Source organism: Nyctibius grandis, chromosome Z (assembly GCF_013368605.1).
Source record: "Nyctibius grandis isolate bNycGra1 chromosome Z, bNycGra1.pri, whole genome shotgun sequence".
NCBI lineage: Eukaryota > Metazoa > Chordata > Aves > Nyctibiiformes > Nyctibiidae > Nyctibius > Nyctibius grandis.
Window position 1 is genome coordinate 54,979,210 of NC_090695.1, and position 17,927 is coordinate 54,997,136.

At 42.2% G+C, this 17,927-nt stretch overlaps 1 protein-coding gene across 1 annotated transcript in view; it reads left to right on the plus strand.

The window, feature by feature from the left end:
• The window catches only part of IDUA (alpha-L-iduronidase), a 48,938-nt gene that overhangs the window by 26,372 nt on the left and 4,639 nt on the right, over nucleotides 1-17,927 (plus strand). The window contains exons 3-13 of the mRNA XM_068422580.1: nucleotides 8,393-8,475; nucleotides 9,087-9,194; nucleotides 9,862-9,957; nucleotides 10,522-10,724; nucleotides 11,137-11,316; nucleotides 12,931-13,147; nucleotides 13,651-13,866; nucleotides 14,480-14,601; nucleotides 15,894-16,019; nucleotides 16,604-16,680; nucleotides 17,470-17,570. Coding sequence (XP_068278681.1) covers nucleotides 8,442-8,475; nucleotides 9,087-9,194; nucleotides 9,862-9,957; nucleotides 10,522-10,724; nucleotides 11,137-11,316; nucleotides 12,931-13,147; nucleotides 13,651-13,866; nucleotides 14,480-14,601; nucleotides 15,894-16,019; nucleotides 16,604-16,680; nucleotides 17,470-17,570 — 1,480 coding nt within the window. The 5' untranslated portion in view covers nucleotides 8,393-8,441. The remainder of the gene's footprint in view (nucleotides 1-8,392; nucleotides 8,476-9,086; nucleotides 9,195-9,861; nucleotides 9,958-10,521; nucleotides 10,725-11,136; nucleotides 11,317-12,930; nucleotides 13,148-13,650; nucleotides 13,867-14,479; nucleotides 14,602-15,893; nucleotides 16,020-16,603; nucleotides 16,681-17,469; nucleotides 17,571-17,927) is intronic.

Below are 17,927 nucleotides of genomic sequence, written 5' to 3' on the forward strand. Positions count from 1 at the left end.
TCAATACAGATCTCACCAGGTGGAAACAAATTTTGAGGACCGTAAGATGGAAAAAGTTAAACAGCTGATAAAAGTAGCACACTGCATTAATGCAAAATTTCAGGTCCAGTTACAGCACGTGACTGGAACCCATGAGCAACCTGAGTGCTTGCAAGATGCTGTCCCCTCCCTAGCAGTGTTTAAGTCCAGGTTGGATAAGGCTTTGAGCAACCTGGTCTAGAGGAAAGGTGTCCCTGCCTGTGGCAGGGGGGTTGGAACTAGATGATCTTTAAGGTCCCTTCCAACCCAAAGCATTCTATGATTCTATGATTCTATGTACAGAGCAAACTAAGTACAGCATTGTTGAATTTGGTTCTTGTCGCATATTTGGCAGCAGGGAGGGCAATCATTCCAACTCCTTGTTGTGATATTACTCAACAGTAACTAAGTTATGTCCTGTGCTATAGTTGGTTTCACATGCTTTTGGGCTATTTTTCTGCATACAGCTAACAGGCAAAAGAATAGGAGCATAAACAGAAAATAAAGATGTGAAAATGAAGGAGTGACAACAACAGTACTGTGAAGTGAAACCAGTAAGTCAAATATATACCATGGAGACTCGTTACTGAAGGTGCAGTATTAGGCTGAGTGCTTGAATTAGAATGCTGGATGCATACAGAGAACAGTTCTGCTGCTGCTTGGAAAGAAAAGTTCAGTGACAGCTTTCCCAGGCAGTGCCAAAAGGAGTTATGTGCTTGAAGCAAGCTAGTTGTAGCACTTGGTCATCATTCCTCTTCCTTGTGCATCTGAAAAGTCACCCTTTAATCTTCATTATGGATTTAGTCTCCCTATCCCCTCTTTCCAAAACTTTTGCTTATAGATGACATTACTTGGAGTTCCACAATCAAAGACAGCATAAAACCACAATGAACATTTTACTTGTAGCCCTGTGTTATGCAGGAGAAAATCACTTCCATACATCAAACTCCATCAGAAAGAAAGGTGTCCTCTAGCAGCCCAGCTCACATATGGTGACTGAGCCTGTCTTTCAGTCACTGGCTGAGCCTTTAAATTTGTAGTGAAGAATCAGTCTAAAAGCATTTTCTGCTACTGGATTTGCCTTATAATCATTTGATTACTTCCCTTCGTAAATGAATGTAGACACAACAGATCTCAACAAGGGATCACAACAAGATCTCACAACAGTCTAAATTATCCATGCCTAGATGATCTGATTGGATATGTTCGCACATCTGGAGAGGCCAGATACTAAAATACCTTATGCCTTTGCCTAAATTGCTATGCCTTCGTAGCCTGTTTCCCCTTTTACATTTTGAATTTGTTTTAAAAGGGGGAAGTGTGGGGGAGGAGACACAACAGTCTAACAGTATTTTCCTAGCAAGCTAACTCACCTCGGCACAGGAAGCTGCTGATGCTTTGTCTCCCTCTCTCTCTCTTCCCCCCACACACAGCACGCTCATTGCTGGAAGGACTGAGACTGTGCTCACAAAAGCAGGCTGAGTAAGAAACGGAAAATCATAGGCCGTGATTAGCATCAGCGTGAAAGCATTCATTGTTTGCTTGCACTTCTGTGCATGTGAGTTTTAGCCAGATCACAACAAGGATTTTGTGAGTTGCTTTGCAATGTAAAAGTCAAATAATGCTGATTTCAAAGAGGAAAGAAGCTAATTAAGATGCTGACAAATCCAAGTCAATTCTATTTTTAGTTTTTTAAAAAAATAAAAAGATTCAGCTGAATGCACAAAAAATAAAAAGATTCAGCCACTCCTGGCTGGCTTGTAGAAGGATTTCCAATAAATAACAGATGTTGTTGTATTTTGCATTTTTGAAGTCGGTTTGTTGCTAAACCACAGAGATTCATACCCGTCCTTTGTTTTGCGCATGTGTCATGCTGGTTGGTTGTTTGGATGGATTACGTGTGACAAGCTGTGACATCAGCAACAGCTGGATACTGCCTGGCTGTGTGGTTTTGTAATGCATCCTCCCGTTATTGCTGGGCTGGCTCATTCACGCTACAGGGTGAGTGAATTATGCGTATTATGGGCCCAGCACGGACTGGAGTCTTCAGCATTGTGCCTCTGTGCAGAAGCTGTGCCATAATTGTAAAGCAAGCAGATTTTCAGTCCCTGCTTATGCAAGTGATACAGCTGAGAAGCAAATGCAGAGAAGTATTAATGCTAATAAATAAACCTGGAAGTTATAAAATATGCCAGTTCTTTAGTGCGGGTGCTGTAGTCTTTGGTCTTGCAACTTTGAAAAAGCTTCTGAATGAGGTTTTTGTTCTGCAAAACATGTATGAAAAGGACAGGCTGTGTTTTGCTTGGGACTGCCAGGGAGGAAGGCTCTGTTCATGAACCTGCAAAAGGTCAAGTGACCGTGGTTATTGTGTGATACAGGGATTTCATGGAAGGCAGCCAATTTACCATACCTGTAATGATCATAGGAAGCAAGAGCAGGTGGAGCAAGAACATGGTAGAAACAGCTCTGGTGTGAATGAGTACAGTATTGTCAGCTTTCACTGAATTCAGAAGGGGTGAGTGTTTTTTAATAACCCAGGAGCCTGCTGATTTTGTAGTTATTCATTAATGATCTTGTGCTTAAACCTGAAGTGCCAATCTAGTAGGGTTTCTTGGTTGACATTGAGGAAACCTGGAGCAATAACTGCTGAGAAGGCAGCCTCTGGAAAGGTGAATGCTAACGAGGGCTTTGTGCCCTTCATATACTCTGAGTTATCATTTTCATAGTGCTCACAGTCCCTTAAGACCTGCTTTTAAAGTCCGGAGGTTTTTAAAGTAATCAGCAGAACAAGAAGCTTATATAGACAATTGGTGATTTTGGAGCAAACAGGGTCTTTGTAACAGGCTGAACTTTAAACTGGCTCCATTTAATTCCTCACAGCTGCAAAAGTAAGTAAAAAACAGGGAGGTAGGATGCTTTTGTGTTGTAAGAAGGATTTGGAGGGCAACAAGTTGCCCTCTTGGAAAAGATAGACTTGCTGACATTTCCTATCCAGAGCTTTTGACCTTCATCTTGAAGATAATGTGCTCACAGCTTACGTGCTTCACTGTCACTTCAACAGTCTGTTCTCCTGACTAAAGAAATAAGACAGTTACTTCTGAAGACAGTTCCTTCTGGAGGACCTGGTAGCAGCAAGAGTTTGAACTGGCATAGTGTATCGGTGCTTGTTCCTACATCTTTGCAGTGAACATCTTGGCTTTGGACATGGAGCTCCTCTCCAGGTTAGATGGTCATTGTGTCTGTTTTGGAGTCTGTGATCCCTAAAACGGCATCATGGACTCTAGAAAGGCGGTAAGCAATTCCTTGGGACACTGTATCTAAGGATGTTCCTGATAGCAGTCACCTACTGCAACAACTGTTTGCTCTTGATTTACTCTTGAGAGGGGGAGTTTAATTATCACGCATATTTACACTTGTCAGAACGACAGAGACTGTGTTACCATTGCTTCATATCCTGGCACCATGGCCAAGAGAGTGTGTGTTTGCAGGAACTGGCTTACAAAGCCAGGCAAAGATGGTCTGGCACACAGCTAAGCGCCTCTATCAAATGAATAGTGGTATGTAATACGATCATTATCTCAGCAGACACCATAGCAGGGTAGTATCTTAGACTGTGTTTTCACTTCTTTCTAAGACTGTAACACAGAAAACCTTCCATGGAGCAGGGTCTTTTTTAGGTGGCTTCCTCGTGAGTGCACCTTTCAAGTCTGAGGTCAGCCAATCCCCTGCAGAAAAATTTTGCTTACTGTTAAGGTGTCATTTGCACCTCTCCTCTGCCAACACCTTGTGCCAGTTTTCTGTCCTCTTTCTTGGCTGCATTTGCCACTAGCTGAGCCATCTTTCCCAGCAGAAGCTCTCAGTGAGGATGTAAGCAGGCTCTGCTGCCTTGGGAGTGGTGTTAGCCAGCTGCTATGACTGATCTACCAGAAGAGAGACCATACTCTCACATTGGTGGGAGCAAGCCAGATAATATTAGCTTCTGATGTGCGTGGTAACTGTGTCCACCAGAAGTGCAAAGGGAGGCCACACCAGCTGAGTGAGAATGTTGGGATGAGAAAGGCACTACTCCAGTATATAGATATTTCCTGATCATATCAATCCTAGGCCAGACAAAGCTCTCTTCAATAGAAGATGGTTACCCTACATGTTACCTTTGAGTTCCTAAACGGGCTGTAACTTACTGACAGGGGTCAGCCACAAGGCTTCCTATGCCAGGAAATTTTGTTCAGTACATTACAATAAAGTTTGATAAAGTTAGCTTGACGTGTTATCAGTGCTTCAATACTTGACTGAAGATTTCTTGGAATAGAAACACTCCCTGCCTGTGTTTGTCCTGCTCTCTTCTCTGTAGATAAGATATTTGGTCCAATGTCTGTGTATGCACTTGCTTTCCAGGGCATGCAACTCTATCCCTGGACAGGATCAAACCAGGGCAGAAGAGAAGCAGCAGGTGCTGGGCGCAGGAGGGAAGATGTAGCTGTAGGCTAAGGAGCAGTATCTACAGCTGTGGTAACTGAAGCAGATCTGGCTGTGATTCAGACAGTTGACAGCCAAAGCTAGCTTGTCCCTGCCCTCCCAAGAGATTAAGTTCATGAATGGGAGTAGGATGAAAGTGGCATGGATAAGAAGCACAACATGATTATCTTACAACACTTTGGCAAGCTATTCAGTAGCTGCCTATGCACCTGAAAATAACTTCCCTCCATCCTGGAAAAGCCTTACTCCAGTAAAGGGAAGCAGTGGAAAGCTGTCAACATGGGCCTGTTACCTTTGACTCAGCAAAGAATGGCCCACAAAGCAAGCCTTTCCAAGGAAGAGAGCAACAAGATTTTGTGACAGCTAGTGGACTGCCCTCCATACTCATCACTGCTCTTCATGTTCACAGCACGGTCATTGCTTTTAAGAGGCAGCACATACAAATGGGTCTGGAACTGAGACCACGACAAAGACTGGAAAGATACCTCACCAGCAGGCAGCAGTCTCTGGAGTATAGCAGCCTTAGGGATGGGACTTAAAAGGGCATTGGTGCCAGGATGCCAGTAAACATGCTTTAGGGTAGTTGCTTGTTATGACTGAAGATGAGGAAGGCCTTATCTGGCAAGTCTCCCAGAAAAAGCCCAGCCAAGGAACATTTGAAAGCCGGGCACAGTTAAGACAGTGATCGCCACTCCACATCAGAAATACCCAACAGCAAACGATGAACAATCCCAGTCTGGCAAGCACTCAAATGAAATGACAAGGACCTAGCCTTCTGTGTGTTCATAAATGAAGACAGTGGTGTCCAGAAACCATGATTAAGGGCAGAGATATCAGAAGAGGAGCAGGCAAAATAAGGTAGAAGACTTAAAGTCTGTGAGCTTGCTAACAAGGGTCCAATCATAGGTACGGGATGCTGCACCAGCAGGTCCTAGGTCAGACGTAGAAAGCTGTTTTGAACAACTTTGACAATGTCAAGTGGATTTAACCTGGGTCAGGGACTTACCTTGTGACATGCCTGTTATAGTTGTGATCTGGTCTTCAGTGTCCTAAAATTATATTTATAGCACTCCTGGTAACAGCCTGACAGTTGAGCCAATTTTCCCCACGCAGAATGTTTGTAAATAATACTAGCTTGTGAGATTAATGCTGTGCCTCACGTGTGGCAGTCAGCATGGCTTCCAGACACTGCATGGCATGCAACCATACAACCCAAATTCTAGTGATCCTGTTTAGGTTATAAAAAAAAGCATCGGTTTCACATCAGAAAAGTAGTATGGGTAAGGATAAGATCAAGATCTGAGAAAGCTGCAATCATATCAGTCAAGTAATCATTTTATTAGTAGGAGCATACTGCCTAATCCATTTGCAAGCAAAAAAAAATTCTCATAAAATGACAGATCAGCCAAAGGATGTAAGAAGTGCCTCTACACCTACGCATATAACACAGGATCTCATGTACTTCAGTCATGGCTAGCAACGGCATTCTGTTCTAAATGTTTAACTTAATTGATACAGGAGGAAAAATGTAGATGTGCTGGGGTCCTAAGTGTACATGCATCAGGCAGAAGGCCTTATTTACCCTTACGTTTTCACATAGTACTGTGTAGACCTTAGACTGGAGTTGGGAAGACACTAGTTCCTTTGCTATTATCTAAATGGCATTATTAAGTTTTTACAAGACAGTAGAGTTAATCATTCTTATCCTCACTGACTGTAAGTGTGCATGTAAGCAAATATTTCAATAGAACACAGGGTACAACTGAAAATAGTTAATGGATCTGAGGGAGCAGAGCTACCTTTTGCAACAAAATATTTGTCTTTGAACTTTGGAATAGGACTGTCAGACTTTTTTTTTAACCTCTGTCTAAGCCAAAAAAGCCCCTAGTTCCAAATGGCCATTCTTTAGTTCAACAGTGAGTTCTAAAATGCTCTTACAGATACTAAAGTAAATAAATATCTTTCTGCTATTTGCTTCTTTCACAGCTGCACCATTTGACTCTGGCAGGAACTGCAAGCCCGTCGGTGGCTGCAGACATGACAATTTCTGTCATGGTGGTAGGACATACTTTAAAAGAGAAAAGCCGGCTTCAGGTCCTTGGTAAAAGAGTGTGACCATGCTGGGGCTAAGATTGTGTGCTTGGTTACATCACAGGTGGAGCCAGTACAGCTCGTATGAGACATTACATTTGTTTTGCCTGCCCTGTTTTCCTCTTCTAGATCACAGTCAGAGATGCTGATGGCACTTCATTCTCTTCAGGTTGCACAGTTCCCTTCTTTATTCACTAGGCAACTCTGTCAGCCCTGCTTAATAGTCTGAGAATTCTGGGATTGCTATTACAGGTTGTTCACTGAAACCTTCCCTTGGCAAGAAAGGACAGAGGAAGAGCCTCAATCTAAGAGGCTCAAAAATGCATGGGAAGGCACAGAAAGAAACAAGTTGTGAATATCAGCACAGAGCCCAGCATTGATTTAAGAGATCTGCTGAGTGCCCCATTCTCACTTGTTGTCCTGTGTGCCCAGCATGCCTTGCTAGCACTGATCAGTTACAGGGACGGTACCTGGAAAGGGACATCATACCTAGGACATTGCATCTGCAGTTCACTTGTACAGCTTTCCACCCAAGCAGGGTCAAGATGCCTAGGAAAGGGTAGGCAAGACAGCAGAGGCAGAGCTCAGGCTGCACTGTACCAGAGAAATTAGGTGTAGTGCTCTGGCAAGGCTGGAGAAATCAGCTTTGAGAGGCGCTGACAAGACCCTGATCAGCCCTCCTGCGTGACCAGGGCTGGTCTTACCTCAAGGGTGCTTACAAAGCCTTTTGGTCAGGGCATACTGAGGTCAGAATTTGGGCACCAGGCCAAGGCTGTGGCTTGGGCCAAATGGCAGTAAGTCACACTACCAGAATATTATCAACAGAAGTTCATTTTTAATCCCTATTTGGCACTTCATACTGGCAAAACTTCTCTTGCCCTGTGAGATTTCAATTAAGTCAGGCCACAAGTTCAGAAGTTATGAGAAATCATACACCGACCCACATATTACATTATATTTGTTTTCACTGGATACCAGGCAAGAAAAGCCTTTCAGCAATTTAAAGCTTATCTTCAGATGTATCATAGATAAATTGCAAATACCAGTTTTCACCCCTTGTGTAAAAAAACTCCAGTGTTCCCAAGCAGGTGCATGCCCTAATTTTACTACCTGTGCTTCTGCAAGGTTCACTGATACAAGGGGTGCATCATGGGGCTAGTCTAAGTCTTTGAACACATGTATTAAAGGTGGATTAAAGGATTGCAGCCTGCGATCCTGGGAGTACAGGAGAAATAGTAAGCAAATGCTAACAGTGAAGTAAAAATTAGAGACACTGTGTACATAAATTCAGCATTCTTTGAAATATACAAAGTTATTTCTCAGCTGGACCTAAACCCATAAGAAGTGCTACTAAGAAACCTCTATTATATATTGGAAATTAAGAGAACATTGAAGAAGACTGCATACGAGAAAAAGGAGGAAACCAGCTGGCCTAGCAGTAGGTAATCAAGTGGAAACTGAAAAAACAGGTTAGCCAAAAAAAGTCTAGATAAATTTCACTTCAGCAAAGAGTTAGAAATCTTAATATCCTGTTAAAAACTCAAAATCCAGCAAGCAAGTTCATTATATTGCTTCTATTGCTGCTGCTGGAATAGGAAAATGGCATGGATTGGACAAGAAACATGACTTGCTTATGGTGAACACCTGTTACTTTAGAGGAAGGAAGTTTGTGTACAATTCCAAAAACCCTAGTTACATGGAAATTTTGAGACCCAAAAGGAGGCAGCCATCTGACTCTTATCTTCAACCAAGTGCCACCTTTGCTATAGTATTTACATTTGTACTTTTTATTACCTGTATTATTCAGAGTGTTGAATGGGAAACTTCACTACAATTTTACTGCCTTGGATAACCTTATGGATCGCCTGTGGGAAAATAAGTTAATTCCAGGTAAGGGCAGCTCCCTGCCTCCACCACTCGCTACATGTCTTTGCCCATATTGTGAAATAATCAGAAAATTCTTAGAGAGCTTTGCCAAAGCTGATTTTGATAAAAATTCTTTTTTTTTCCCTACTTACTTTTACCTCATGTCCATGTAAATGTAAACAGTGTGAGCAAAACACTATTAGGGCAATCAAGACAGCACAACTGGTTTTACGTTGCTTTCAACAACAGTTCGAAATGTATGAATTGGGAAATGCGATCTCTTTAAGAGGAGAAAGCTTTGTACCCATTAACATGTACCTAAAAGGGCCAGAGAAGCAGATACTCAAGGTATAGCTTCCCTTGAATTTCTGCGAACATCTACTGTTTAAAGTTCCTTCTGAACCCTGAATTTATGATGGTAAGTATTAGTATTGATTACTACAGTCATTGCCAAGTAACAAATGTGAGCAACCTCGAATCTTCCTCATGAAGATGTGCAGAAACAGGAAAGAAAGCCCATTTAATGATGCTTCTTCATCAACAAGTTTGTTTCAGATTATGCAATAACCCCTTCGTTAATCAAAAGGAGATAGCATTCACAAAAAAAGGAGACGAATCTTTTATGTCTTTTTTAGGATTTGAATTGATGGGGAATCCATCAGGATATTTTTTAGATTTTGAAGATAAAGAACAGATAGTAAGATGGAGAAACTTAATTACACTTCTGGCCACCAGATACATAGGTAAGTTCCAAAAAAAAAAAAAAAAAAGGAAGAAAAAAGCCCTGTTTTTTAGTCTGTTGTAATCCCTTCTAACTACCTCAAAAAGTTCTGCATATTGTGATCAATTTCAAGACCCTGGATTTCAGCACAGAACAGGAAAAAAAGCCATGCCAGAATATAGACAATGGGATAATAGCCCCTTTTTTTGCTGATCCGTGACCTGAATGAGTAGTGTGTTCTCGGTAGCACATTTGGCCTGCTTCTGAGGACTGACTTTTAACTTCATTACATTGTTGTGGCTGTAAGCCACCATCTTGCACTAGGACTTGATAACCTGTGTACTTCCCACGTGGCAGCTTCAAATGTCTCTGATGAATTGGACAGAAACCTCAACCTGAATTAAGGCTAGGTGAGTGCCCTAACCACAAGGCTGTGATGCCCATCACCTCCCTCTCACCCTTCGTCTTTTACAAATATTGCTGCATTTTATCAAAAATGAGAGATCATTTTGAAACTGCCAAAATCACATTTCCCTCATTATTAAAAATAGATAATATTTATACCCTGTTGTAGCTCTGGGTGCTGAACCTCACTTGCAGCCCTAATTGGTAGGATTGTCTGGATCAGTGACTAACTGATGAGATTGTCTGAATATGCAGCTCCCTGATAAGTGAGGCCTCTCCTACAGATAGGTATGGATTGGAGCATGTTGCTAAGTGGAATTTTGAAACGTGGAATGAACCAGATCACCATGACTTTGACAATGTGTCTATGACAGTGAAAGGTAAGCATACCTTGGAGCACTTACTAATGTAGTAAAGTGAGACAGGTATGAGGGAGTGGGGAGTGGTAATGAGAAAAGAGAGATGCTGGCAAAGAAATAAGGTAGATAGGAGAGATAAGGAATGTGAAAGGTATACCTAGTCTGTTCTGCTGAGGTCATGTTACTGACTACACTTTGTTCCCTGCTTGGACATCAGTATAAATACAGGGATAGTAGAACAGGGAAAACAGATCAGGAGTTACACTAAGAAGACACGGTTCATTATTTGGATATAAAGTAAGGTTACTGGGGGGGAAGGGCCTGAAGGGTGGAGTAAGAGGAAAACTGTTCATTGACAGATGCATGCTTTGGGAGCCTGCCTTCACAAGACCTTTGAAAGAACCTTGTGAATGCAGCTGAGATTTTGATGTCTTCTCGTGTTGTCAGTGCATAGGCAAGGTAGCCCCAGTTTGTGAGGTCCTGCCAATAAATGCGATAATAGACTTATAACACCTCCCTGTAGTTTTAGATCAAGGTTCTATTTTGAGTTATCATCTTTGATATATGCATCTGCTTGGACTTCAGGGTTTCTCAACTATTATGATGCTTGCTCAGAAGGATTAAGAGCAGCCAGTCCTCTACTAAAATTTGGAGGGCCTGGGGATTCCTTCCACCCCTTACCCAAGTCACCCATATGCTGGAGTCTTCTGTGTCATTGCTACAATGGAACCAACTTCTTCACAGGGGAGACTGGTGTAAGGCTGGACTACATCTCTCTCCATAAGAAGGTCAGTCCAAGATTTCATTTTAAGGCTATTTTTTTAATCAGTTCAATGCAAGTTACATTTTATTCTGATTTATTAGTTGATTTCCAGATGAGTGTCCAGTCTATAGCAGGAAGCATGGCTACCTATTCTAACAAAACTTTGAAGATGTTCAGTCGCAAGACTTCAACTCAAAGCAAATTTGCCTTTCCCTAATTCCCAGGGTGAAATAACTTCTCTACCTCTTTTCCATTTTATATTCTAGGAGGAGATCATGCTAACAGCACATGCTGTAATGGATTAGGTAAAAATACTAATACTGTCTGGCCCACAGCTGCTGAGGGACTCCAGGAACATGTTTTCAGAATACGTTCGTGTCTCTGTGTTTACTACTGTTTGCTCGCGTTCACTAAGCAGATATGAAATATTGTTGCAGGGAGGTGGGAGTTCTCTCTACATCTTGCAACAAGAAGTAGAAGCAGTTGAACAAATTCAGAAGCTGTTTCCAAATTTTGCTTATGTTGCCATATACAATGATGAAGCAGATCCAATGGTTGGATGGTCTGTTCCACAACTGTGGCGAGCTGATGTGACCTATGCAGCTATGGTTGTAAAGGTAACTCAGTTCATTGACAGTCTTGTGACAGTAGGGTCTCGTGATGCATTAATGCAGTTGGAACAGTAGACTTACAGTCAATTTTTAAGCAGCTACTCAGAATAATAGATCAAACAAAAGGAAAGCTCCCTGTTGATACAGCTGGGATTTTCCTGAATAGCCTATTTTCTGTAGCTTTATTTAGTTTGTATTAGTTTTCTTCATCTTCCCTTTAAAAAAGACAACTGAGAACTAGCTTTCCATGTGTTGGAGAATGTGTTAGATATTGTATATAGTCCCCCAGTTATATCCACCTGATAAGACCATACCCACACATCCTCTCTCTGTGTAATACTACTGCTATCATCTCACTACTGCTAGCTATCACCTCACTTATGTGAGGTGTTATTTCCCCACTCATAAGTTTATCTCATCAAGAGACATCAGGTATAATTAAGAAGTCCCTTGAGCTCTCGGCATAAGCCCATTCTTTGGTTTTGGATAATGACTGTACATGTGGTCTTACCAATGACTGCTAATAATTACTGCTGTTGATCAGAAAAGCAGAAGGAGAAGAGAATGCTCAGCATTCCTGCCCCTGCAGGAATTGTAGCCTGGCCCCAGAGCAAGCTCAGCTCTTGACCCTGCATAGCAATAGTTCCCACTGCAGGCCTGTTGCTTTGTGAGCCACTACCTTATACAGCATCCAGAGTCCAAGCACTCCTGTGCAAAGTAGTAATTCGCAAACCTGAGAGCATGCATGTCACCCAGAAACAAGATAATGTCTTATCAGCTGCTCCTGTGGAGACAACAGCTCCCAGCTCCTTTAGGCTGCATACAGAAGCAATCTTCTCTGAAGCAACAAGTCACTCTCTGCATTGGAGGGAGTTTGTGAGAGCAAACAACAGTGTTTATACTGACATGGTGATATGAAGGGAGAAAAAAAAGATACATCCAATGGAAGATTAACACTTGGGTGGATAGGAACTGAAGCCCTGTGTTCCTTCGGGGACACAATTATGAGACCTTTTCAGTTGTCAACCTTCTGAAGTTCTGGTTGATTCTGATACTTAGGCACAATCTGGTAAACAGAGAGCTTGTGAGCTTGACACTTTGCAGGAAAGCAGCACAGCAACCAGTGAAATATGGGTAGAACTAATTCCATGTCCGCACCAAGTGGGTGAAATGACTCATTGAGGAACAGATTCTAGGACCAATTCCCAGACACTTGTGTAATGGGTACAAAGTAACTCCAGAGTTGGAGAACCATTTAGATTTAATTCAGATAGTAAATCCTGGTTACTAATTTAATATTCAAGACAGAGGAGTATCATTTGTAGTGCAGTAGCCAAGGAAATATATTCATAATTTTTGCAGAGTACTAGTAATATTTATTTCAGAGACTTTTTACTGGCAAAACGTATGTGGATACTTCAAATTTTCCAGTGATTAATGTATCACCTAAAGAATAGTTTCTCCAAGAGCTGTGAGGAACAGTTTAGTTCTTCAGACTTTTCTAAATAGCTGAGTGACAGCTCTTTTCAATATGCTGTAAAGATTTTAAAAAGAAACAGACGTTGTGTGTTTGTTGGATTTTCTTGTGGCTGAAGTTCCTTCTTCTCCATGACTTTGCAGGTAATCATCCAGCATCAAAACCTGCTCATTTCCAAAGCCAACAACACTGTCAACTACAAACTGCTGAGTAATGACAACGCGTTTTTGAGCTACTACCCCCATTACTTCACACAGCGGACTCTGACAGCGCGTTTTCAGATGAACAATACAAAGCCACCTCATGTCCAGATGGTGCGGAAACCAGTGCTGACTGTCATGGGCTTGCTGGCCCTGCTAGGTATAGTAACCACTGATTACAGAGCACAGAGTACCCTCTCCTTACTAGCTGTGTTAAGAAAATGAAACTTCTTTTCCTCTGACAAATTAATACCTCAGGAGATGTTCCTCACGGCCTGTTACCCATTTGATTTAATTTACTGCTTTGTTTATGCCTTCTGTATACCAACCACTCCTTGTTTGTTGACTGGTACTCCCCTCCCATCAGGCTGCAAATGTCTTTAAGAAATCCCCACAGCTGGAAGATCCATGCAGCATACTAAAGGAAGACCCTAATTCACTGTTACATGCTTAGATGTTTCTAGCTGAACTGCTAAGCATAGGAACTGTAGTATGTGCATGCTCTGCTCTTGTAAAATAAGCCTGACTGAATGCTATACCTGGTAAAATAAGCTAGAACATAGCTCAACCTGTAGATCCCCATGTTTTGACCCTTCCTGTATCAGAAGCTGATATAGGACTGACTAGCAGTGATGCTTACAGAGATGTCACATTTTTTTAAAGGAGAAAAGCAGATTTTTGCAGAACTAAACAGCAGTGAAGGTGAAAGCACTCCAAACAGCACAATTGGTGTCCTGGCGTCTGTGCACATCCCAAGTGAGATGCAACCCTCAGACAGTTGGCAAGCTACTCTACTGATGTATTCAAGTGAGGATAACAGGACTTCATCCAACATCAGCACCGTCACAGTGAATGCCACCCACTTCCCCAGACTTAGAGGTAAACAAACATCATGTAGGCAGCTCACATAATTGATCTTTAGGATAGAACATCTGCTGAAACATTTCTGCTGAATTGCCTTTCATTGCAAGAGTGAGTTTCATTTGCTAACTCCATCTTTCAGGCACTCCCAGATTTTCCGAGATCTGATTTTGTTGTTCTAGGAAAGGTTCTTTCCTCATGTCTGCACTTGGACCCTGCCTTTAACGGCAGCTGCAAGTGCTAACTTTTTGGAAAGCTGTTAATCTCAGTGTCCTTGGCTGGATATTGCCAGGCAACAGTTCCCTTACAGGGATGACTCCAAGGCAGCCAACATGACCACATGATTACACAGTTGATGCAGTTGTCCAACAAATGCGTGCACCACCTGTGCAAAAAATAAGAGGGTTTCAATTCTGGTTGTGGAAGTAATAGCTTGAAATTTAAACTTGGCAAATACAAATTGTAGAGCCTTGTAAGAGTGCTAGCCTCATGTCTTTCCAGTGGAAGCCAGGCTCCGAAGTGCTGAAATCACTTTTGAGAGGGTAGACTTAAACATCTTCTGCTCACTTTATTCTTGTTAATCTTTAAATCCAAGTAAAGGGTTTACTGTCTTTAATTTGTGTTCCTAAAGAGCTGGTGTATGTGACATATTACCTGGATAACAACCAAACCAATCCCTATCTGAAGTGGAAGAAGCTAGGAAGCCCTGACTTTCCTTCCCCAGAACAGTTCCAGCAAATAAGGGATGCTGAGGTATGACCACGTGTTTGCTTGAAGTGTTGTACGGGTAAAGTGCTTGTGAATTGGTTAACTACAGCTAAAGAGACAAGAAATCAGCTCAGGTAGTCAAAATTTCCTTAGCCCAGAGTCATGCACATTTCGTATACATACAAAAATGCACTTGCAGTCAGGCAGAGAAATGTAGCTGACACACAACTGATACCTTTGCATTTATGTTATACAAGAGACTAAATGTAGATGACCAACTTCTTTGCTACTGGCCTACCCTTAACTAAGGAGGCAGAGTTGCTCCAGAGCAAGTTTCACCTTCTCTCTGAAACTTCAATGAGCTTTGAGACCCTTTCTGTTCTGTCTCCCCAAATAAGTCACATGGCCCTGTGTATATTACAGAAGGGAAATTGCTGCATTAGAGAGTTGAAATGAACCCCCTTCAATAACAGAAAACTAACAGCTCCCTGAGGTGGAAACTACCCAGAGCAAGTTCAGAAGACACTTGGCATCTCTCAGGGGCTCACAGAGAGGCCTGCAGTTTCGCCGCATCCTCACCAGTTCTGAATGCACCCCAGAGGGGACTGAGGAGTAAGTCCTCTGTGAGGATTCTTCTCCTCTCTACTGAGAAAAGCCGTGCCGAGATTTCTTACTGTATGTGAGCATATGTGAGCAGCCTGTCACTTTAGCTCCCTCTCCCATAGTTTCCCTATGCATTCAGACCCACGAGTTAAAATAAAGGAGGGTGGCCCACAGACTGTAATTGCCTTCTGACTTTGGTGTACAGTACTATGTCTTCTCTTCCCAGTCAACATAACCTATTATTGCTAAGGCCTGTGGGATACTATAGGAGCCATCAGATCTTCCTTCAACAGGGCAGCTAGCAAGGTTTTAGGTATCTTGGCCATCTGGTGAAACCTCATCCTGAGAGACCAGCTGAGTGACTGTTGTAGCTAGCAATAGCTTTCACTGCACACTGGGAATCCATAGATAAGAGACAGGGGTGTGGCTTGTAAAGATCACTAGCCTGAAAGGCATCCATGTGAGGTTACTAAAAGTGACAGATTGAGCCTAGAGGACATTTGTGACCAACACAGTTTGTAAGATGGACAAACGGTCTGTTTCCTGAAGAGCTGGAAAACAGGCAAGATAGAAAAGTCTCCCAGCTTGATGGCTGTAAGCCACTTATCAGCACCAACTCCACTGAAAATTCATAGTCCCAAAGTAAATACACAGTCCCTTTACACTGATGTAACAGTTGGCCTTTAGGTGCTGTAATGAAAGATTATTCACAATGCTTCTCTTTGACTCTCCAGGACCCAGTGGCAACAGGCCCATTCCCATTTCCTGAAAGTGGCATCCTGACCCTGAAGCAAGACTTTCCCATTCCCTCAGTCTTTCTTATCCACATCTGTGCAAGAGCCAGATCTGTTCCTGGTCAAGTATGTGTTGTATTCTACTGTCAGACTCACCAAATTAGAAACTGCTTCCTGTTTTAAGTCTTACTAAGAAGAGCTGGACTAGCATTTGAGCCTATTATTTGTTCTCTCTTTGATGAGAAGGCTCTCCAAGGCATAATTCAAGATAAAGCATTCCACAGGAGCCATCATTGAGATAAATGCAAGTTTATCCATGGTAGGAAAATAATAATGCAGTACTGGAAACTGCAGTATCTTTTTAAAAATCATGTCATGTGCTACCAGGCTTGACAACAGCTCTGCAGTCAGTCACTGGTAGCTAAAAAATAAAATGGAATCATGACTGTCCTAGATTAGGCATCTGTATCTGCTCATTCAGTCCCACCCATGTTCATAATGGTACCCAGAGCCTCTGCAGGTACTCTGCAAGGTTGACAGGTTGGAGACATCATAGGCTACAAAGGCACAGAGCCAGGAATTTTGTATTTTCCCCCGGTCTTAATGGAAAGAATCAAAGCAAATCATCAGTGAGGAAGAATGAATACAGAAATTTGACCTGGGTGATTGGTTTGTACAGTTTTCTTACATGGGCATGTGTCTTTGGACAGGTGACTGGTGTTCGTTTGATGCCTCTTACAAAGGGGCAGGTCATTGTGTTGTGGGATGATGGCTGTGTAAATTCAAAGTAAGTAACTTTTAAAATAAAATGGATATAACTGAGTTATCAGCACATTATTCCCTAAGTTGCCACCAGTCCTACAAAGTGAAATGAGTTCACAAATTAATGACTGCTTGCTCCTTGAGAGATGCTACAGTGCATTTGTCTGACAAAATGAACTGTAGGACCTACATGCAGTAACTATGGAGAGCAACCCTGAGTAATTTGCGGTCTGAGCAAGGGAATCTGCCTGTTGCTCACCAGCATCCAATGGCATTTTTGAGGGACTTGCCTTCAGCATAGCAGACAGAAAGATCCATGATAAAACTTATATCAGCAGGATGTGTCTAGATGGGATCTTGCACATCCCTGTAAGGGATGTCAGCTGGCAGAGAAAACCTCCAGTTCCTTGCTCCTGCAAGCTGTACTAGACTGGAAACCCTCTGTAGGTGAACTGTCAGAGGCAATCCAGTGTACATCCAGACTCCCTCAAGAAGCACTGACTTGGCTTGTTTTCAAGCCAGTCTCCCTAGACTCTTCAGCCTTGATAGCCCTGGTTTGGGAGTTAAAGATGCTTAACAGTTTGTGATGCTGCAAGTACCCAATATAGCAAGTCAGCCTGGGTGTTCTTCTGTGGGCTGTAGGAGCCGTGTTTCTTCCTAATACTGACAATTCATGCCATCCCACATTTGGTAGGAATGAGTCAACTGAACATTTCCTATTTTTTGCCTTTGTTGAAATAGCCCTGAGATTAGGGTATGATTGCTCACCACATTATTAGTAGTATTTACTGACCTGTCTGGTTTTCTTTTCTAGATGTATAAAGACATTTGAAGTGGAGTTCTCACCAGATGGAAAAGCATACCAGCGGATTAATGCCAAAGACACAATATTCACTCTCTGGGTCTACGGTCCAGGTGAGGCAAGAATATGCATGTTATGTAATCTGTCATGCTAACAGTGCCACTCGTGAGTGTGTGAAACATCATTTAGTAACTACTAAAGGTACGTAGCATTCTAGTAACACACACTCCCATCACAAATAAGAGCACATCTCTTCCTTTAGGCCCATGTTCTCAGTAAAAGCCTTGTTCTCAAGGGCAAACTAATTGACCTTTTTTGTTGTTTTTTGGGCTTTTTTAACCAAATGTGATCTAATCCACAATGCGACTGTCCAACAAGTACTAATAAGCACTGATCAGAGCTATGTGAAACACAGATAGACCTTGCCTCAAAGTAGTACTAATAAAGAGCAATTCACAGAGTTTTTTGTC